Source organism: Prosopis cineraria, unplaced genomic scaffold (genome assembly GCF_029017545.1).
Source record: "Prosopis cineraria cultivar Desert tree isolate PC_DT_omini unplaced genomic scaffold, ASM2901754v1 PC3, whole genome shotgun sequence".
Lineage (NCBI taxonomy): Eukaryota > Viridiplantae > Streptophyta > Magnoliopsida > Fabales > Fabaceae > Prosopis > Prosopis cineraria.
This window is the reverse complement of record NW_026555334.1, coordinates 9,767,876-9,791,075: the sequence shown is the minus strand read 5'-3', so window position 1 is coordinate 9,791,075 and position 23,200 is coordinate 9,767,876. Positions and strand designations below refer to the sequence as shown.

Genomic DNA, 23,200 nt, shown 5'->3' with positions numbered 1-23,200 from the left:
CAAATAAATGAAACTTAAGAGGCTTAGAATAATGAAAAAAAATATAAAAACTAATATCAAGTTAAAAGTATAGAGAGAAATAGTTGTATTTTTTAAAACATACATGGAAAGGATTCATATTTATAAATGTACCCTTGTGCAATATAAGCCATGCAGAGTCCATGTTCAGACTTCCAGGCCCAACGTTTGAAGCTATGGTAACGAGACAACCCAGCCCAGTAATGCATCACAATTAATATCTAAGGCCATCTTTTTTTCCCGGATATACATCCCACAATCCATCTATTAATTGTTTTTTGGTTTTGGTTTGACCCTGAGAATCCATCTTTTAATTTAAAAGTGATCCCTCAGATAGGAGAAGAAGGATCAAGAAGATCAGTAGACAAGATATTGTTCTCATGATGATACAAATCCAAACAAACAAGTTTTTACAGTAGTAAGATCTTAATCTTTTATAATTGCAGACTAATGCTTGTTGGCTTTTGCAAACCAATTCCAAACAAATCAAGAATCTGATCTCTCTGTTCTTCTTCTCGTTCGTGTTGCGTTGGATCCATTGATTTGGTTACAGCGTGTCACGCGCCGAAGCTCAAAGGCTAATTCAATGGTCTAGTAGCGTTGGATTGGATATTGCTACTTTTACTATTAGCAATTACAAGCCCGTACGAAAAGCCCACTCATTGTTTCCACTAAGCCCAAAAATACGTCCACTCGTTGACTAACATAACTTCGTACAGTTCACTGATCACAGTGCCGCCGGCCAATGTTGTGCGCCTCAGAGGAAGCTTTTCATCAGTGAAACTTCGAACAAAGTGATCAATCTGTGAAAAACCAAACATCAAGGAGAAACACCGACCTTAATTAAAACCGAGATAAGACAAATTCCAAAACCGATTACTTTGGAGTATTATTTCGTTACATTAGCCATGCATGGATTAAAACTGTCTCACTTCACTCATGAAACTCAAGAGATGGCTTCTTCTCACTCTCACACGGGGCTTCAAGCGCCACCACTCTTCTTCTTCTTCCTTCTCCTGCAAACGACAATCCCTTCTGTAAATCCAATCTTCTTCGACTTTAAGGGATTCAAGGAAGGAGATTTGAAGTGCGAAGGAGAGGCCCAAGTCATGCGTTCGGAAATCCAAGTGACGGCCAACTCAAGGAATCGAATTTACAACAAAAGCGTCGGACGAGTGACGTGGCCTCGGCCAGTGCGCTTTTGGGACGTTGCCGCACCGTCCAGAACGCTCACCGACTTCGCCACCACCTTTGCCTTCGTCATCTACTCCGACCAGGACGTTTTCGCCCACGGCCTCGCCTTCTTCCTTGCCGATCCCGACCTGGCCACTCAACAAAGTAACACAAGGCGGAGGCCTCGGCATCATCGACGGAGACGGCAACCAAGTCCTCAACTCCACCAAACACCGCTGTTGAGATTCGACACTTGTCAGGATTCCCGCGACCCACGTGGAATCCACGTGGACATCAACGTCAATTCCATGGAGTCTGTAGTAACCAGGCCGAGGTTCCCGGATATTTCGAAGAGAAAGAGTTACAACTGTACTGTGAAGTACGATTCTAGTACTCTCAACCTCACCGTTTCTTTCATTGCCAGAAAAAACCGGACAAAATCAGGTGACGCCTGTGAGAAAAGCTTTTCTTACAAGGTTGACCTGAGAGATCATTTACCGGAATCAGTTATTATCGGGTTCTCCGCCGCCACTGGTAATTTATTTGAGGTTCACATTCTCCAGTCATGGCTCTTTAACTCAACCCTAGATTTCAATAACGAGAAAGAAGGTCATTCCAATTCCAAACCTCAAAAGCGAAGGAATATTTTGCTGTTCGTTGGTCTAGGATCTGGCATGGGCTTGTCTCCCACTTTCTTAAGCTTCACCTTTGTTCTTCTATGGAGGAGAATCAGAGCCAGAAAAGATCAATCAAAAGGTTCAGTTTATGATACTAACAAAATGGAGGAGGAGTTCAAAAAAGGTGCTGGACCCAAGAGTGTCTGCTACAATGCTTTAAAAGTAGCAACACACAATTTCTCAGAGTCCAAAAAGCTAGGACAAGGTGGATTTGGAGAAGTATACAAAGGCCACTTAAAAGAGTTAGACTGCCACGTGGCCATCAAGAGAATATCAAGAGAGTCAGCACAAGGAATAAAAGAATAGTCCACAGAAGTAAAAGTCATAAGCCAACTAACGCACAGAAGCTTGGTGCAACTATTAGCGTGGTGCCACAAGAAGAATGACCTCCTCCTCGTGTACGAGTACATGCCAAAGGGAAGCTTAGATTCTTACCTCTGCAACAACAACGACAAGAACAATAGACTAAAACCTGGTAAACTGACGTGGCAAGCGAGGTACAATATAGCCCTAGGATTAGCCTCGGCCTTACTATACCTTCACGAAGAATGGTCACAATGTGTTCTTCACAGAGACATAAAATCAAGCAACGTAATGCTAGACTCAAGCTTCAATGCGAAGCTAGGAGATTTCGGGCTAGCCCGTTTAGTGTCCCATGAAAAAGGTTCTAGAACAACCTTACTTGCAGGGACAAGAGGATACATAGCACCAGAGTGTGTTTTCACAGGAAAGACGTACAAGGAATCAGACATATACAGCTTCAGGGTGGTGTTGCTAGAGATAGCAAGTGGAAGAAAGGCGGTGGATATTCATGACAAGGCGACGGAGAGTGGGACGGTGGTTATCTACGTGGTGGAGTGGGTGTGGGGGTTGTACGGTAAGGGGATGGTGGGGGAAGCAGCGGATCGGAGCCCGGCGGGGGAGTACGAGGAGGAGGAGATGGAGAGCATGTTGGGTGTTGGGCTTTGGTGTACTTATCCGGACCATTCAATGAGGCCCAATTTGAGGGAAGTGATTAGAGTGCTCAACTTTGAAGCTAATATTTCCTACAAAAAAAAAAAGTTTGAAGATAATAGGCCTGTGATTGCTTTGATCATGCCTGTGCCTGTGTATCTTCCTCCTGCTATTAAAGCAATGTTCTCTTCTCTTGAGGCCTCTTTTTGGGCCACATGTTCAAGTTCCCATCATGAGTTTTTGGAGACTCTTTTTTTTTTTTTTTAAATCTGTAAATAGAAACTGGAATTTAGAAATTCATTCTTTGAAAGGCTCCCCCACCTTGATAATGAAGGATGTTATTAGTTATTACTACCCATTACTAGCTGCCCTTTTTTTTTTTGGTTAGTCATTGTTTATTGTTCATTTGTCGTCAAAATTTAAAAGAAAGGTGGAGACAGCAAGAGCCTTGCATGACACTTAAGAAACACTGGCAACATATAGGATCCAACCTCAAAAGAATTATTTCATCTTCTCGAGCTTTGGATTATATACACACACGGCACTGAATCTTTTGTCATGAATTTGCAAGTATTTGATCCATGATAAGTCTTTGGAGAAAAAGAAGAGGAACGTGGGTTCAAAAGTCTATTATTATAATGTATACATATGTACTGAAATAAAATATAGAGTACCAATGATCTATTCACTATGAGATGGAATTTACCTGATTCTTAACTCATTCTGTACTGCAACAAGTAACAACTGTTGGAAATATCTTCATGATGCACATTTATGTTTTTTAATAAAAATCTTAAATTAAATAAATTTATTTTTTTTGTAACTTGATATCCATATATTTTTCTGTTTATCAAAATTTTTTTTATTGAAATGAATGTGCAGAAATAACTTTTGGTCAAAAAGTCAAAACAACTTTAGGATCGAGGTATTCAAACATATAAGTATTTTTTGTGGCATGATAACAATAGTTCAGTTTAATCAAATAAAATATTGAATCTTAATTTTTTTTCAAGGAATAACATGTGTGATGAGTATTACGATTGTGAGGGTTACTTTAAATTTTTAAAATGATATATTTTGATAATTTATTAATAAAATATAATGGTTATACCTAAGGCAGATTGTGTGAGTAAATTTAAGTCACTCATTGAGTTCAAAGTTTAAACTTTATTAAATCAACATTCTAGTTTAAGTGCATTTCTAGAAGTCGAGCCAAATAAATTTTATCCCTCCAATTAATTCTAGTTATAAAGCATAGAAAGGAATTTCTTTTATTTTATTTATAAAACTTGTGATTGACTTTTTATCATAATTTTTCTAATTTTTTTTGTTAAATAGTGGTAAGAGAAAATATATTATTAAAATATATATATTTGATACACATAAAGTTATAAATTTAATAAATTTTTAGACGAAATCAATAAGTTTCAAAATTTTCCTTTACTCAAGTAAAATGTATTGAGAATGACTGAAAGATAGAACCAGAAAATATTATTTAATATTTGTCATTTTTTTCGAATGACTTATATATAGATATATATATGTATATATATATTCAATGAAATAGGGGAAAATTAAGAAGCCATTTCTTATATATATATATATATATATAAGAAATGGCTTCTTAATTTTCCTTTTTAACTATTGTCTCCACTCAGTGAAATAGGGAAAAATTTTCTAGTTCTATTTTTCAATCATTCTCAATACATTTTACTAGAGTAAAAGAAAATTTTAAAACTTATTAATTTTGTTTAAAAATTTATTAAATTTTTAACTTTATGTGTATTATATATATATATATATAATATATTTTCTCTTTATATATAAGAAATGGCTTCTTAATTTTCCCCCATTTCACTGAGTGGAGACAAGACGATACGTGATTTGTTGCCAGCAAACCGGAGAATGGTCTCTAAGGGGATCTAATATATATATATATATATATATATATATATATTTGGTCAGGTGATCTAATGTAGCCGTTAGCACATAATTAAACTATTAAATTAGTCATACATGACTGCCCCCAAAAAAAAAAAAAAAGTCATATGCATATACTATTTCCAAGTTCCAAGGCCACTTTTTATGTGTGCAAGCCACCAAATTAATTCTAAAATCCATATTCATATTGGGTTTATTTTATAAAAAGTTGGAATTTTTTATAGAAAATTTAGTTTATTATTATTAGTATTTATAAAGTAATTCTTCCCTTATTATTGAAATTGAGAAAAACTTTTGTTAACAAGGTTAAACAATATTAAAAATTTAATGAACATTTAATATTATGCTTACAAAAATATCACTTATAATTATCCATTCATCAATCTATTTATTACCCAACTATTCTGTACTACACCTATTTATTGTGCCCAAAATAGGAGAGAGAATTTTTTTTTTTAAGGAGGAGGACAAAAAAGAACTTTTGAAAAAATATCAAGGACCTTTTACAATTAAAATATTAAGAATTTACAGCTGAAATATCATGATGTACAACTCAAAAGTCTTTATTTGCTATTAATTTCCTTACATGTCCTTATTTGTCATTCTCTTTTTTTTTTTTAAATTAAAATTAATTAAGCTATTCCATAATCATATTATACGTGTCTAGCCATATCAATATATAGGGTAAGTAGGTGACGGATGGAGCGTACCATATGTGTGATGTATAAAGTACATCCATTATTATTATTAATAACGCCATTGATTGTGACATTGAATATTCTAGAATTTTAGGCATAGCCTCTTTTAGAATTTTAAACATATAAACATTTTGATTTAAATTGGTCTGAAAAGTTTATTTTCTTTAAAATATTCATATATGATTTTTTAAAAAAATAAATAATTTTTATATGTTAGATCCTAGGAATGTTAGTTGACTTTTCACTAGAAATGATATGCCATCCACTTGATCTCCTCCTCCCCCCACCTCACGTATTTTTTTTTTATCAATATTTTATCCCTAAAAATATTCAATGTACATTAATTCAAGTTTAATTATATAACATAATAAAAAAAATCTCAAGTGCTTTTAGTTTTTTAAATTTTACACAAATTTCATTTAAATCTCTTACTTTTATAAAGTAATTTTTTAATCCTTTAATCAAAAAACAATTAGTTTTATCATAAAAAAATTTCTAAATCAAACACTTAAATATTAACAAAATATTTTTAATATTTACATATTAAATTTAATTTTTTAAAAATAATTGACCCAAAAAAAAATCATTTGAAACTGTTAGTATCAAAAGATTAAAAAGATAATTCATAAAATTATGTGATCAAATTGAAATCTTCTATATAAAGTTAGGAGAGCAAAAATACATTTTAGCCTAATAAAAAATATTTTTAATTATATAAACTTTTTACAAATAATATATAACTTTTACAGGTTAACATCACATAACTAAACTTTTTAAAATTTTTGAAATTTTTTGAAAAATTACGATGCCAACAAATGTAAGAAAACAAAAAGGTATTTTATTGTAGTATTTAACAAAACTACAAATGAATAGTTTTAAAATTAAGGTACAATTTTAACCTTTTAATTTTAATTGCCTCCACTTATTATTACTAATATCATTTGTGCATAACTGCACACTTTGTTAAAAATATCAGTATGTCAATATAACATCGAAGTATAAAAATTTAGAGTAAGCCAACTTACTCTTCGAGTTCCAAGGAGAATTGATACTGTTTGGTGATCGCAGATCAAATTGTTACTAATATGGTCCCTGTTTAATATTATAAAATATTTTTAAAATATCCTGTTAACAAATAAAACATTTTAGGTCTTTCAATATAATTAATAATTTTTTAAAAAATATTCGTAATTAGAGGAAAGTGTGTGTAATCAACAAGTTTTTATGACAAAGACATCCTATTAAATAAGGGTAAATATAAAAAATATAATTTTTAAAATAATTAATTAACTTATTAGAGATGTCAATTAATAACTCTCTCATCTCTATTGTAAGAAGCTTTCATTTATTTTACTAAAAGTAAGGTGATAATTAATTCATTAAATGCCTTAAAATGAAAAGAAATTATAATTTTACCCTTATTAAAATTATTAAGAGATAATAGAAATACACAACATACAATTAGCCATATAATTAAATTTATAAAAATGTAAAATTAGAAAATGATAATAAATAATTTTCCATGTAATATTAAGAATGAAAAATTTTCTAGAAAGTGCTATATGATAAGGACAAGAAAGAGTAATGCTTATATATAATATATAGATATATAATATATACAAAATGACTGCACGTTTTAGTTTCCATGTTCCCATACTTCATATCAATTATTGACTCTTACATTCTATAATTTTAGGGAGAATGTCAATAGAGTCAAAAAAAAGAAAATTTATGATAGTAAAGTACCTTTTAGATGTGTAATACTAAAAATATATTACTTTTATTATAAATAATTTTTGTTATGCAAATCTTGATATATTGAAAAAAATTAATTTACAAATATAATTTATAAATAACACACTTTTCCAAAATTTTTATAAGTATATTGAGTTATATAAATAAAAAATTTATAAAAAAATACATTTTAAAAATAAATGATTTCACCAAAAAAAGTATGGAAATAAAATAAAATTAAGATTATTTCACTAAAAATATATCAAAAATAATACAGGAAATACCTGTTTAATATTATAAAATATTTTTAAAATATCTGTTAACAAATAAAACATTTTAGGTCTTTCAATATATAATAATAATTTTTAAAAATATTCGTAATTAGAGGAAAGTGTGTGAATCAACAAGGTTTTATAACAAAAACATCCTATTAAATAATGGTAAATATAAAAAAAATATAATTTAAAAAATAATTAATTAACTTATTAGAGATGTCATTAATAACTCTCTTGATCTCTATGTAAGAAGCTTTCATTTATTTCACTAAAAGTAAGATGATAATAATTCATTAAATGGCCTTAAAATGAAAAAAAATTATAATTTTACCCTTATTAAAATTATTAAGAGATAATAGAAATACACAATATACAATTAGCCATATAATTAAATTTATAAAAATGTAAAATTAGAAAATGATAATAAATAATTTCCATGTAATATTAAGGATGAAAAATTTGCTAGAAAGTGCTATATGATAAGGACAAGAAAGAGTAATGCTTATATATTTAATAGAGTCAAAAAAAAATTAAAATTTATAATAGTTAAGTTCTCAATAATAAAAGTACCTTTTAGATGTGTAATTATTAAAAAATATTACTTTTATTATAAATAATTTTTGTTATGCAAATCTTGATATATTGAAAAAATTAATTTACAAATAATTTATAAATAACACAACTTTTCCAAAATTTTTATAAGTATATTGAGTTATATAAATTTAAAAAATTTATAAAAAAATACATTTTAAAAATAATGATTTCACAAAAAAAAGTATGGAAATAAAATAAAATTAAGATTATTTCACTAAAAATATATCAAAAATAATACAGGAAATATCAAATAAAAGAAAAAATAATTTTATAAAAAAATAAATAAATATAATTGAATAATTCTGTTCAAAATATATAAGTAGGGTAAGAAAATAAGCTACACAAGGGTATTTGGTCAGACTAGTTTTACTCCACTTTCAAATTGGAAAACGTAAATGGAAAAGCAATTGGAAGTTAAATGGACTCCCTAAATGGACTTTGAACTTTGAACTTTTTAAACAAAACCAAATAACTTCGACATTTAAAAATCTTCAAAAGCACTCTGCAAATATAACAAGTTTATTACCCAAACACATACTTACATTTATTAAGTGATGGTTGATGATGACGGTATTAGGGGCATAGAAAGAGTTAAAGCAACAGGAGTCTCCAAATACCCTTATTATGGCAATGTGAATTAGAACAAAAAGAAGACGGGGAGAATGAATGGTGATTGGGGATCGAGAAAATCTTATTAATAAAATAAGTAGTGAAGGAATTAATGACATTCGGGAGTCGAGAAAATTTTTAATATCAATAATTAAATGAAATGAATTATGAATTATTAAATATCATTTGAAGAAACCTTATTCAACTTATGTTACTACTCCCTCCAACCTAAATTATAAGGCACTTTTTAAAAGAGTTTTTTCATTTTAAAATATAAAATATTTTAGATAGATTAATATTTTATTAAATGTATCAATTTTAATTTTACCCTTTCTCTCTCTATAATTAATTTTTGTCTCTTCCTTTTTCAATATATTAAATTATGAATATTTTTGAAAGTTTATATTTTTATTTTGAAAATATAAAATTGTTAGGTGTATTTAATAAGATTTATTAATATATAAATTTTATTTAAAAGTATTTTATAATTTAAAACGGAGGGAGTATATGTTTCTATTTCTAATCATGGTTTTGATCTCCATGCAGATTTAAATTTTTTGTGGAGATTTTTCGAGACAAGATTTTAAATTGCTAGTGATTATTTTACCCACTAGAAATGAATAGAGCATGCAATGCCACGCGAGAGTGACTTTCTTAAATAATTGCTTTTTTGTACCTGAACAAGAAATCCAAAATTAAAAGGTGAATGATGGACAAACATGTATAATGCTTGGGACTTAAAGTTTGAATCATGATTTAGGGCCAAAATTGGCTGAGCACAAGTATGGGTTAGCCCAGCTCGTATTATGCAAAACAAGATGCCCTTCGAGTTAGCTTATCGCACCCATTGCACAACCTTAATTATGAAAATGAGTGATATGCGATATTTAACATGTGGAGTATGTCGGAGTGGAGAAAATATGGTTATGGATAATATATGATATGATTGTTGGTTGAATTACATAATATGTGCAAATATGTGCATAGCATAATTATTGACGGGAGTTTGCCTAGAGAGAGGAGTAGATTGATAAATCTACATAACATGGCAGCTTATCATTAGAATCAGGAAGTTTGCGTTGGTATTGACTATTGAAATTGGGAGGTAGCCATTATTTCATGATTGATTCAGGACTGTCTCACTTATTCTTCGAGGAATTCAAACTTAATTCGTCTCCACCAATTCATGAGGAGGCTATATTAGGGATACGACCCTCATGATTGTTAGTATTGAGGGAAACCATGATACACAAGTGAGTGACTTAACCTTGACATGATAGCTCCTCACAAGTGAAAGCTTAAGCTAGTCCAAGTTATGAAGTAGCCACTTATAGCCACTAGTCTCATATCAGAGGTAACAGGAGGGTATAAAATTGACATTGATTATACATTTAGCTCCAACTACATAGTTGTTATTATTGTGATCTAATATGTTTTAGAGGTGTGTGGTTGTTATTTTTGTGACCTCAAGATGTATATGATTGTAATATCTAATGATATGAGTCACATGCTCAGTCACATGGTTGTTATAATTGTGGTCGAGGCTATAATTGCCATATGTCAACCTTGGTTGACCTTGCATCTATTTTTAATTGATATGTAGCTGTATAAACTTGGTTGATGTTGGTTACTAAATAGTTGTGCTCATCTCTTATCCTTTAATATTTTTGAGGTCTGACTCATTAAATCAAAATTAGGGAAAACAAATAGAGGCATAGGATTATGAATAAATTCATTTATAGGCATCTTAATTTTATTTATGTGTATTTTGATGGTTAATTTTCAATTAGGACTTATACCATTATTTTGACCTCTTTCATTGTAAATGAAAAATGCTGTGTGTATTTCATGTCTTGAATTGTTTGACATATGGCTATAAGGCTTGTATAGAGCCAAAATATTAGTGCAAATAGAGTAAAGTATATTTTGATTGTTTTGAATTATTATTGATGATTTAATGTGAAGTTTACCTCCCCTTGTACTTTTGTGAATTGAAGGGTTGCGGTTGTGTTGAATTTATAATGTATGTGTATTTGGTTGATTGTGGTATGTTGCATGAATTCTAAATGGTCTATTGAATGTGATTTAAGAGTTGGTGTAACACTTGTGGCACATTTGTTGGAGTTTGGGCACCCTAAATATGAGTTGATGTGAAAAAAGAGTGAAATTTGTATGAGTGTCTAACTTTTGATAGAAAAATTTTTTGGTTGTAAAACTTGTGCCATTAATTAGGAGAAGCTTGCTGTAACTATTAAAATTACCTCAATTGGACGTCGGGACGAAGGTTTTGTAATGTCAAAAGTTTGTCCTTGTGCTGTCAATTTGACAGCAAAATGCTGTTAAATTCGTGCAATACACTACGGTGCATGACATAGAGACATGCATGACACGGCGCAGGAGTAATTAGCTGCAGCGCATGTGCAGTTTTTTGCATAGTTCACTATTTTGAGTTACATGTAAATATTTTGATTTTTTCTTCAATTCTTGTGCTTCCACATCTATTTTAAACTTTGATTTGAATATATTAAAAGTGTATGAAAGTATTTTAAATCTTCAAATCTTGAGATCCCATTTGTATAATTTGACAAATTTATCATTCTTACTTTGAGATAATCTCTTATGCACTTGACATTTAGGTTAATTGGGTAATAGTGAGTGAGATTTTACAAAAAATTCTATCTTTTACCCAAAAAAAAATCAATTGGAAAATGAAATTATAAGTGAATGGGAAATGAAGAGAGAAAAACACAATGATAACATCAACAATTGAAACTAATACAAGAATTAAGTCAGATTGATGATTGATGATTGAAAATGTGATAATGAATTTAATCAATCAATTTGACCAATGAGGCAAAAATGTGATATGATCATGATGAAAATTTTTATTGTGATAACAAATTTAATTGATTATTCAGATTTTCCATAAAAATGTGATAACAAATTTAATTCACCAATCAAGTTTCAATCCTTAAGATTTGAGGATATAAATTGGCCAATTAAATTTCATCCATAATTTGAGTATATAGAACATACACTCACAAAAGTTGAAGATATAGATATGCAGACAGGTAGACTAAATGATTTCAATGAACTACTCCCTCTCCTAAATTTTAAAATAATTTTAAATAAAATCTCACATATTAATAAAGTTATTAAATATATTTAACAACTTTATTTTTTAAAAAAAATAAAACTTTCAAAATATCAATCATTTAATATATTGACGAAAGAATGGACGGAAATTAATTATAGAAAAAAAAAATAATATTTAAAATTGATGCATTTAATGAAATCTTAACCTATCTAAATGTCTTAGTGAAAATTTTTTTAAAAAAATATCCGATGGATATAGTATTATATTTTCAGATATATTTACATCATATCATACATAAAATGTTAGTACCCCGTAGTAATATTTTAATTTAATTTACGTAGTAAATGGGACAACCGGTCCCGAATCCATGAAATGGTTGGTTCGTCCGAGTCATGACTCCTCGTAACAGACGATGGACCCAACCTCTATTTCTATATTCGTCCTTCTCTTCCGCCTCCAGATCTCCTTTTCTTCACTGTCCTCTTTCTTCTTGTCTTCGCTTCTGATTCCCCATTTCATGGTTAGTTTAGTCTACTTCTTCTTCATTTTTCTACTTTCATTTTGTCTTTCTTTTTTGTGTGTTCTTACACTAGGCAAATTAATCACATCACTGTGAGCCCTTACCCGTTTTCTTCACTTACACATCCATTGCTTGTTTTCACTCACATTCTTTCTTTTACGCTAAGATTCGGTGTTCGGTCAAAATCTTTCACCCCCAGATGCAGACTCTGGGTCGTTTTTGTCTGTTGGTTGTTACTTACTCTGTTCTCGAGTTGTACCACAGGTTTCTTCGGATTTTTCTTGGCTTGTTTGTTATGGATTTTTCTTCCACTTTCAAGTTCTTTACTCAGGCAAGTGAGATTGGATGTGTTTTTCTGCTTCTCGGGTCTTCCTCTCGGGTTTTCAATGTTTTGGGGATGATTTTGATTCTCGGTTCTGTTTGAAGATCTTTACATCTCGGTTGGCATCCTGAAGGTTGATTCGCTATCTGTTGAATTTGGAGGAAAACCCAGAAACCGATTTCCTCTGAAAAATTGCGTCGGTTGAAGAATTTGTGTCCCTCAAGTATAGCCCGTTGAAATCGTCTCAGAACCCAATTCACCAACCAAAATCAACTTTAAAGATAGTCATAATTCAACGGCGATGTTGGCCCCCAAGGTTCTGGGAAGAAAAAATGATCATGATAGAGAAGTTCATGATGAAGATGAGGTGTTCGACGTGATGATTCTGAGAAAGTTAGTGAAGATTGAAAGGCGGCGAGCAAATGCAGCCTACACAGAAACTGAAAAGGAAAGAACAGCATCATCATCGGCAGCAGATGAAGCAATGGCCATGATTCTTCGTCTTCAGAGTGAGAAGAGTTCAGTGGAGATCCAATCCAATCAATACCGTAGAGTTGCAGAGCAGAAGCAAGACTATGATCAAAGTGTCATTGAATCACTGCGCTTGATAATCAGGGAACAGGAATCTGAGAGGGTTTTGTTGCAAGATCGATTAAGGATGTATAGGAGAAACTGAGTCAACTTATAAGGGAAGATGAAATAGATCAATTGGACAGGATCCATGAGCATAGAGTCTTGTTGGATGTTTCTGCAGAAGATGATGGTGATGATCCAGATTGTTCACATTCACTAATTAGCTCTCTTCAAATGGATTCACAAAAAGACCTTGCAAGTTCTGAATGTTGCTAGTTTGCTTTGCAGAAATGCATTCACATGTATTTTTCCCTCTTCTAATACGCTTTTGTTCAAAATTGTATATTGTAATTAACTTGTTATCCATAAATCTAATTAATAATATCAAAGGCTGATATGATACACGCACACATATAATCTGTTTTCTCCTTTATCTGTTCTTATGGATTTACCTTAGCATTCAAATTTGCAATTTATAGTGTAATGTGTGAATGTAAAATATTGGAAAAACTGAAATTTCAAAGATCTTAGGATGACATTAATGCAATTTAGAATTTCTGTGGCTGGAGATTATGATGCCAACTTTTAGTCTTAACCCAGGATTTTGATCCTTCACGACATTCCAAAAATCAGCCGACCTTTGGTCTTGGCCCTTGTGTAGTATTTTAATTTTGAAGCCAAGTAAGATCTGCTGATCTTTGCATTTTCAATACTCATGCAGGGATGTGGTAAGGCACTTTAAATTACCTTCGAACACTATAGCTCTGTGTGAATACTTTTCTCGAGTGCTATCATATGCACATTTATCAGGTAAAAACGAAAAACTTTAATTTTTTTCATTATATGCTTGTGCATCGATATCTTGGGCTCGTTTTGCGTGCACTTGAGCTGACTTAATGAGGGCTTAAACCTTAAACTGATCCAGATTGAACATTAAAACTCTTCAGGAGGCAAGTTCTTAACGCCACTGTATCTTAAGACTTGAAATCATTAGTTAAGTTTAAACATCCCTTACCAATTGATCCCATCACTTATGCATGTGCACAAATATATCAATTGAAAAATTTGGAACCAGGACCTATTCAAGCGAGGAAATGATGATACTATTAAGAGGTTTTAGTCGACAGTTGATCCGATCCAGGCATTTAGTGGTTCAAGACTTTAATTTCTAATGCATACACAACTACATTTGCAATTTGAGTATGAGTTAGGTAAGTTGTGTGAAGGTTGAATGGTGATTGAGATGAGACAATCTATCTGACAAGTGTAACTGCGCCACCTCGCCTATTTAAAAGAGGATATTATGGCAATGCCTGCAATCCACAGAAAGCCCAACATCTCACGTTCTTATCTGGTGAGTAACTGTGTCTGATAATCTGAATCCCATCAAGATAAGCAATAATTCTTCTTTGGAGATGCAAATAGCATTTGTGGAACGAGTTAGGAAATTCCTTTTTCACTTTGCTTCCATGTGTTGATCAGAAAAAAAAAATCATTGAATAATTTAATTGGCTCGTGTTTTTTTAATAGAAAAAACTGGATCCTTTATTTAAATCATCAGAATTTGGTGTCTTAACAAAATTATTTAAGGGCAAAAAAATTTTGAAGCCAAGTAAGATCTGCTGATCTTTGCATTTTCAATACTCATGCAGATGTGGTAAGGCACTTTAAATTACCTTCGAACACTATAGCTCTGTGTGAATACTTTCTCGAGTGAGTGATATCATATGCACATTTATCAGGTAAAAACGAAAAACTTTAATTTCTTTTCATATATTGCTTGTGCATCGATATCTTGGGCTCGTTTTGCGTGCACTTGAGCTGACTTAATGAGGGCTTAAACCTTAAACTGATCCAGATTGAACATTAATAACTCTTCAGAGGCAAGTTCTTAACGCCACTGTATTCTTAAGACTTGAAATCATTAGTTAAGTTTAAATGATCCCTTACCAATTGATCCCATCACTTATGCATGTGCACAAATATATCAATTGACAAATTTGGAACCAGGACCTATTCAAGCGAGGAAATGATGATACTATTAAGAGGTTTTAGTCGACAGTTGATCCGATCCAGGCATTTAGTGGTTCAAGACTTTAATTTCTAATGCATACACAACTACATTTGCAATTTGAGTATGAGTTAGGTAAGTTGTGTGAAGGTTGAATGGTGATTGAGATGAGACAATCTATCTGACAATGTGTAACTGCCCACCTCGCCTATTTAAAAGAGGATATTATGGCAATGCCTGCAATCCACAGAAAGCCCAACATCTCACTGTTCTTATCTGGTGAGTAACTGTGTCTGATAATCTGAATCCCATCAAGATAAGCAATATTCTTCTTTGGAGATGCAAATAGCATTTGTGGAACTGAGTTAGGAAACTTTCCTTTTTCTCTTTTGATTTCCATGTGTTGATCAGAAAAAAAAAATCATTGAATAATTTAATTGGCTCGTGTTTTTTAATAGAAAAAACTGGATCCTTTATTTAAATCATCAGAATTTGGTGTCTTAACAAAATTATTTAAGGGCAAAAAAAGGAGCCTGTCAACTGCTCCCTCCAATCTGATATATAAAATACATTTTAAAAGTAATTTTTGTTCAAAATGCAAGACATTATTAATTAAATCACTTTTTTTTTTAATTTTATCCTATCTTGATTAATGTAAAAATATTTAATATAGTTGTATTATTTGTTTAAAATTAAAGGTAAATATGAAAGTATATCTCATTTTTTATAATATTAAAAAAAAAACTAATTTTTTTTAATATATATGAAATGGTTAAAAATGTCTTGCAAGAAGAATCAGGAGGAGTATGTCACAAAAGATTGAATTCGTGGCTGTTATGTTTGAGTAAAATTTTCTGAAAAAAGTTAAAAAATATCAATTCATATAAACAATTGGATTTCAATAACAGATAAGGCATTTGAGTTTCAAATACATTTTTATATTATAATTAAAATAAAAATATTTATGTATAACTTTTTGAATTCATATTTGCAAACCTTTTTTTTTAAAATAAAACTTGTCAATAACCTAACTATTATTAATTTAATTTTTTGAAACCTAACAATCATTTTTTCTATCAAACAAGAACTACTAGGGCCATGAATTCTTTTTTATTTTTTTGTTTTTAAATAAAGTTCAAGTTAATTGGGTTCCAGAAGTTCATCAAGATAGAGAGTATACCTTTAAATTAAAAAAAAAAGCTTATAAATTATCTACCAATAAGGTTTTACATTAAAAGTAAGATTTAATTCCATGACCTTATAAATTATAAGTCAAATTCTTACCAAATTGGCCAATCTTCATTGAGTCCATAAATAATATTAAAGTATTCAATGTAGCATGTGTCTTTCTTTTTTAAACCTAGTTGGGGTTCATAGTTTTGCAAGCCCTTTAATTAAAAAAAGGCTATATTTTTTGTTCATTTTTAATAATTCATAATATTGTAAGAGGATTATTGAAAAATTATTATATTTATTTTAAAAAAGCCAATGGGGCTCTATTTCATTCAAAACAACTCAACAATTCCAACGTGATATAAGACCGTCGAAAGCAATATTTTTATATTTTGCGATGACGCTAAATTAATATCGTGTTTGCATTAGAGTTTCTTTTACTGTTTTCACGCATCAAATGCATATACGATCAACAATGATATTTTTGTATTCTTACTTAATTAGACCTCTTATTATATATGCTTCTCCCTTCTTATTTATAAGAGATTTTTCTAGAAACTTTTCATAATTTTATTTATAATTATTTTGTAAAATTTATAATGAAATTATTATTATTTTTTCAATTGTGCTGATAGTATAGATATTATTGGATTATCATGGTGGAGAGACGAAATGAGAGACAAATAAAATTAGGTTATGATTTATTGCAATTAATTTAATATATATTTATAAGACAGAGAAATAAGATTTTTTGGTCATATTTATAAGTCACCTTATTAAATTTTCAACACAAGTTCTCCTTTTTACCTCCATTGAATATTGGAGAGAAAAAAAATATGTTGTTAAGATATATAAAATTATAATGAAATTATTATTATTTTTTCAATTGTGCTGATAGTATAGATATTATTGAATTATCATGGTGGAGAGGCAAAATGAGAGACAAATAAAATTAGGTTATGATTTATTGCAATTAATTTAAATACACTCATTCTGATCCTATTTATAAGATAGAGAGAGAAGTTTTTTTGATCATATTTATAAGTCACCTCATTAAATTTTCAATATAAATTTTTCTTTTTACCCTTCATTGAATATTGGAGAGAAAAAATAAAATGTTGTTAAGATATGTATATTTAACATAGATAAAGTTGATACCTTATTGAATTTTAAGATAGAGTTAATGAGTTTTATTTTTTTTTATTTTAATAAAATATGTTAAAAGGGATTTATAAATAAGACAAGAGAAGTATTATTTAGAAAAATGAGATAATTTTAAAAATCAACTAATTCTAACTGACTTTTTTCTTTTGTTTTTCTTTTTGGTTTGTGTGAATTTGTTAAAGATGATTCGTAAATAGATAAGGGGGAGTAGAAATAACTATTAATTACTTGGTAACCAATACTTTAATTTAAGTTTGAGACCAAAAAATTTCAAAATTCAAGTAGAGGACCTTTGGCCTTTGACAATCATAGTAAGGAAATGTACTGTAGTATAATTTTAGTTTCTTGTATATATTTAGTTAGGAACTACTATTATACCAAAAGATATTGGTTGCAGTAAAAGAAGTTATAATCATTTAAAAATGATTCCTTAAATTTTTTTTTTTGGGTCAGGATTCTTTGAATTTGAATCTACATAAAACAAAAAATACATTTTAAAAAAGTTAGAACTAAGATGACCCAAAATCGACTGCGTTTGAGCCAAGTGCTTTTGCTCCCCTTAAGTGAGAAGTCATGTCAACTTCCAGTTTCTTGTATATATTTAGTTAGGAACTACTATTATACCAAAAGATATTGGTTGCAGTAAAAGAAGTTATAATCATTTAAAAATGATTCCTTAAATTTTTTTTTTTTTTGGGTCAGGATTCTTTGAATTTGAATCTACATAAAAACAAAAATACATTTTAAAAAAGTTAGAACTAAGATGACCCAAAATCGACTGCGTTTGAGCCAAGTGCTTTTGCTCCCCTTAAGTGAGAAGTCATGTCAACTTCCTTATTCGCTACTATAATTCATATCACATCACATCTTAATCTGGGATTATTCCTCCCAACTGACATTCCACAGTTCTTCTGCGGTACTGGCTCCTTGGGATTAGCAAGAACACCTTTGGTTATGCTTCCCCGATCTGCTGCAGCCCTCTTCGGCCTATAATAATATTTTTGCCCATTTACAATTCCCACATCCTCCTTCTCTATTCTTGGATCATGACAGGTTTTGATCTTCTTTTCTAACGAATTCAAAGTATTGATCATCTTCTCTGGTTCTCCATCATTCTTCTTCACCAAAACTTTCACTGCAACAGACTGGTTTTTGGCTTTCAGTGCTTCGCAAGCAGCCTTATGCAACGTCCCATGCAAGTGGAAATTCAAATCAGCCTCGGAAGTAGTTGTTATCTAGCATATGGCACAAGTCCACTCTTTCTGAAATTTCTCAGATGCAGAAATCTGAGGAGATGCACCACTTTCTGCATATTTTCCCGCCATTCTTTCAGTTTTTGCTATGGTAGATGATGTGTTCTCATTGGATTTGAGGCTGCACAGCGCTGTATTAGCCTGCAATATGTTGAAGACTTGGCAGAAAGAAAGCAAAAACATTCTAAGCAAGGAACACAGTGAGATGTTTGATTTTCAAGACTACTATACGTTGACTATACTTCTTGGGAAGTTAACTTTATCAGGAAGTAGGATTATTGAACCAAGAGAGGCCCTGGCCCTTTCTATTGTAGTCTTAAAACTGAGTATTGGTGCTCGTGCATAAAAGGAAAAGGGCATTTATAACCAAGTACACTTTTTAAGCTAGATACAAGTATACAAGAGTGACGCAGGCCTCCACTGAGTTTTGCTGTAACTATATAGACTTTTCTTCTAATTCCAAAATCGATATAGAATTTCTCTTAAAATCAAAAGGAAAAATACACAAACCTCTCTGAGCTTTGCAAAAATTACGTAGATGTCTCTTTCACTTTCAAGGAGTTTTGTATATTTTGAAAACAAATTAGACTTTCATGTAAATTCAAAAAATCCAAGAGAAATATATATGATTTACTCTCTGTTTCAGGGAAAGCGTGCGTAAATTTTGATCAGAAAAAGAAAGTTTATGTAATTTTAGCAAAAGTCAGGAGCTTTATATAACTTCTTGCTAATTACTCACTCTTCACGACTTCTATGGCATAGAGATAGAGGGCAGGAAGTAGAGCCTTGAATCTAAAACCTCTTGCTAATAACTCAACATACGTCATTACTTGATCACATCCTGTGGTTTTTTTTTTTTTTTTCAATAATATTTGTTAATTGTTCGTTATCACATTGTTTCCACTTATTTCAATTATTTTTCTGGCAATCATAAGGAACACTCCCCACCCCCTCAAAAAAAAAAAAAAAAACCCACCCACCCGCCCACCAAATATACTTATTAAGAGACCTAATTTATTTGCAAATAGCCAACTTTAGCATTGTAAAAAATATATCTTTCCATAGGGAAAAGCAACCCTGCATCTTTTAATTGAAAGATACAAGAAATCTTGCTTGCCATCAGGGACCTCCTCTTTTTCAATCATCTCCAAAACTTTGATGTCTTTCTGTTCCAAGGGAAGCCTTACTTTATTTGTCTGCACAAGGACAATAAGGTTGGAAGACACACTCCTTCACAAAATAATAAATGATTTTCTACCACAACTATAACAGAGAAAATATCACCCAGAAAAGCGTTTCATTTCTTTCATGTTTAAAACTGGCAATAATATGACAAGAATTGCATGAGAAATTTAACTCAAACAACACATATATAGACTAAAACAAGTGAACAGCCCTTGTTTTCCTGAAACACGTTTTAGAATTTAGCTGTGTTAATAAATGCATAACAAGAATCACATGAAAAAATTCACCTGCTGCATTTCATTCTTCTCTGTAATTGGAACTCGTTTTTCGTTTCTGCATCAAGGTTTTTCTCATTGTTCTACAGTCCAAGGCAAGGATAAATTGCCTCAACCATTCAGTTATCAAGATTTACAAATTAAGTATGCAAATGGAGTGACAGTAGTGGTGAGCAATTCTTCACTCAAGCTACCCATTTATAGATTAAACCGGCTTTCCTGAGGCACTTTTAGGTGGGATCTATGATGTTGGTGCTTTCGTATGCTAGTGTCAAAATGATATGAGGCATAGAAAGACACCATTTAAAATCATACCACTTTTAGCTGTCTTATCTTATAAAATAATAAAATACTAATTGTATGATTTTCTTGAAAAATTTATATTGTCATATCTAACACAAAAAATATTAAATGGCAATGTACCAAACATCTAACTCTATGTTATAGCAGAGAATACCTTTTAGCCTTTGTACTCCTATCCATCTATACACCTAATATATATGTGTGTGTGTGTGTGTGTGTGTGTGTGTATGGTTATTTATACCATGCTAGCCATGAGTTTCTCTAAGGCTTCAGTTCCATTCTCTGTTATATATTTCTCAGCCAGCATTAGAAAGTCTTCTTTCTCCACAAAGACCTTCTTCCAGTTCCTGAATTTGCTTGTGAGTACATATGGATTGATGCAGATGCACAACTGAATGAGCTGACTGTATAAGTGAGAAGCTCTTCCAAAGTCCGGTATCACGAGGAAAAGAATGATCATTAGCTTCATGTAATGCCAATACTGGAACCTGATGTTGAACATGAGGATGCAAAAGTAAGATTATAAAGAATATTCATCTAATATCAGTTAACGCAATTTTAACCTTAGATGATGCGACAAAACCTGTAAAATATAGTCAAGGAAGAGCTTCAACCTCTCTGTTCAGCTATTAATTTTAGATTTACTTGAAAAAGCTTAACTTTAATTGAAAACTAACAATTGTTAGGGGGATTAAAACTGTGGGACCAAGAGAGAAAATAAATGCCAATAAAGGACCAAATCATTTAGAAGTAGTAAAATACCACTTAATGACCAAGACTTGAATTCCAAAGTTAATTTACTATAATACCCTTACTAAGCTTTTTCCCCTTCAAATGTTTCATGTTAAATTTTAAAAGTTCAATCGCACATTGTAAATTTAAGAAAATTTCAAATTCTTACAACGTAATCAATGAATTTACAAAGCTTTTTCAATGATCCATATTAAATTTTAGAAGATCATATGTAAATCATGCTATAATAAAAAAGATGAGTGTCAAATCTATGCAACTTAATGGAAGAATTAATTTTTTTTTCAATCTTCCAAAATTTACAACTAACCATAGAATGATTTGCAATTGAATTTCAACATTTTAACAAAAAACATTGAAAATTTTTTCATTCATTCATTTATTTTTAGTTGTAGGAATTTGGGACCATCTTTTTAAATTTACAACTAACCTTGCAACATTTAACACAGAACATTTGGGGAAAACCTTTCGTAAGGGCGTCTAAGTAAATTACCTTGGAAATTTTGATATTTAGTCCTTGAAAGATATTTGAAACTGTTCGGTCCTTCCTTGACAATATTTGACTCATTTGGTCCAAAGTGACATTATCCATTCCCTATATTCTATGCATGTAGATTTTTGGCAAATGATACACAGATACAGAATAGAGCATTTACCATTGGAAAAGCTTGAGAGAAGCATACTCAAAGAGGTATATCAATAAGAGTAGTATCCAATAAGAGATCAATTTTCGAGCGTCTGAATTGTTATCATTCTCAATTGGTTGAACGGAAGCACATCTTCAACCACATAACACCATCATCCTAAGCAACAAAAACAGTATAACCATAACTATCACTAAAACAATGATCTGGAGGAAAAGCTATGGTACATTTTTTCGGTACATGCAATTAGATCGTTTACTAGAATCATGAAAATGCAAGAACGTTTTTAGAAGTCAATAATTGATACTGCATTGTAAAACATATCCACGGGCTATACTTTTTATTAAAGAACTTTGATCATAAACCCTAAACCATTTTTTAAGTAGATTGGGTTTACCGAATTAATCTGAAAATTACACATAATCATGTCAGAACAGAAACTCCACTAAAAAATTATATTTATGCGAACATTCTATCTATTAGCTGCTGCCATTTTTATTTAAATTGATTAGCAAAGGGATTGATTATGGAGACTGTTTTCCCCCCAAACACTCACACACAGAGCGAGCAAGCAAAAGATACTTACAAGGGATAATCTAAAGCAAGAACGAGCCTGTATATAAAAACATCAAAGAGTTACTTTCCATTGTAAGAGAGACCATCAAGTATTTAGGATGTTGAACTGCTAATGTTAAGGTAGGGGAAAAAGCTAAAACAGATGATCAAATGTGATCAGAAGAAGAAAGTTGGCGTCTCTAGCAACGAACCAAGTGAGAGGGATGTATAAGAAGATATATATAATGCATATAAAACAAGCATGCCATGAAAGAAAATGAATGCATTTAAGGAGGAGTCTGAGAAGCCACAAAGAAGACATATAATGTGGTTTAAAGTGTGGGGAGGTTGAAGCTTGAGAGAGGTGAATTGAAGAATTGTGAAGAAGACTTGACCGAGAAGGAAACGGCGGAAAGGGAGAGAGAGAGTCCGCGTGGGAAGAGGGAAACGTCAAGGACGAGCCATTAGGCGTTGGCGGGAAGTGTACAAGTGGGCTTGGCCCATGTTGTGGGCCCGGATGCTAAGTCGGGTACTAGCAATCCGCCTTACTTATTATCCAATTTAATAAAAAATAATATTATATTTATAAGTTATTTTTTACATATTATTAAAGTTAAAAATTTTTAAATCTTATTAATTCTATTTAAAAATTCAACAAGTTTTTAATTTCACTCTGTTAAACATACACACTTTAAAATAAGA

General features: G+C 31.1%; 1 protein-coding gene and 2 pseudogenes across 1 annotated transcript; 2 read left to right on the top strand and 1 right to left on the bottom strand.

Annotated features, from left to right (window-relative positions):
- The first annotated feature begins 971 nt into the window (after positions 1-971).
- LOC129305369 (L-type lectin-domain containing receptor kinase IX.1-like) lies at positions 972-3,089 on the top strand (annotated as a pseudogene).
- Positions 3,090-12,190: 9,101 nt separating this feature from the next.
- On the top strand, positions 12,191-13,595 carry LOC129305368 (probable myosin-binding protein 6; annotated as a pseudogene).
- Positions 13,596-18,384: 4,789 nt separating this feature from the next.
- On the bottom strand, positions 18,385-21,018 carry LOC129305367 (uncharacterized). The gene is made up of 4 exons (XM_054945412.1): positions 20,791-21,018; positions 19,863-19,982; positions 18,783-18,927; positions 18,385-18,698 (listed from the first exon to the last, which is right to left on the bottom strand). Exons 1-4 carry the CDS (start codon positions 21,016-21,018, stop codon positions 18,385-18,387), a joined length of 807 nt encoding a protein of 268 aa, XP_054801387.1.
- Positions 21,019-23,200: the final 2,182 nt, after the last annotated feature.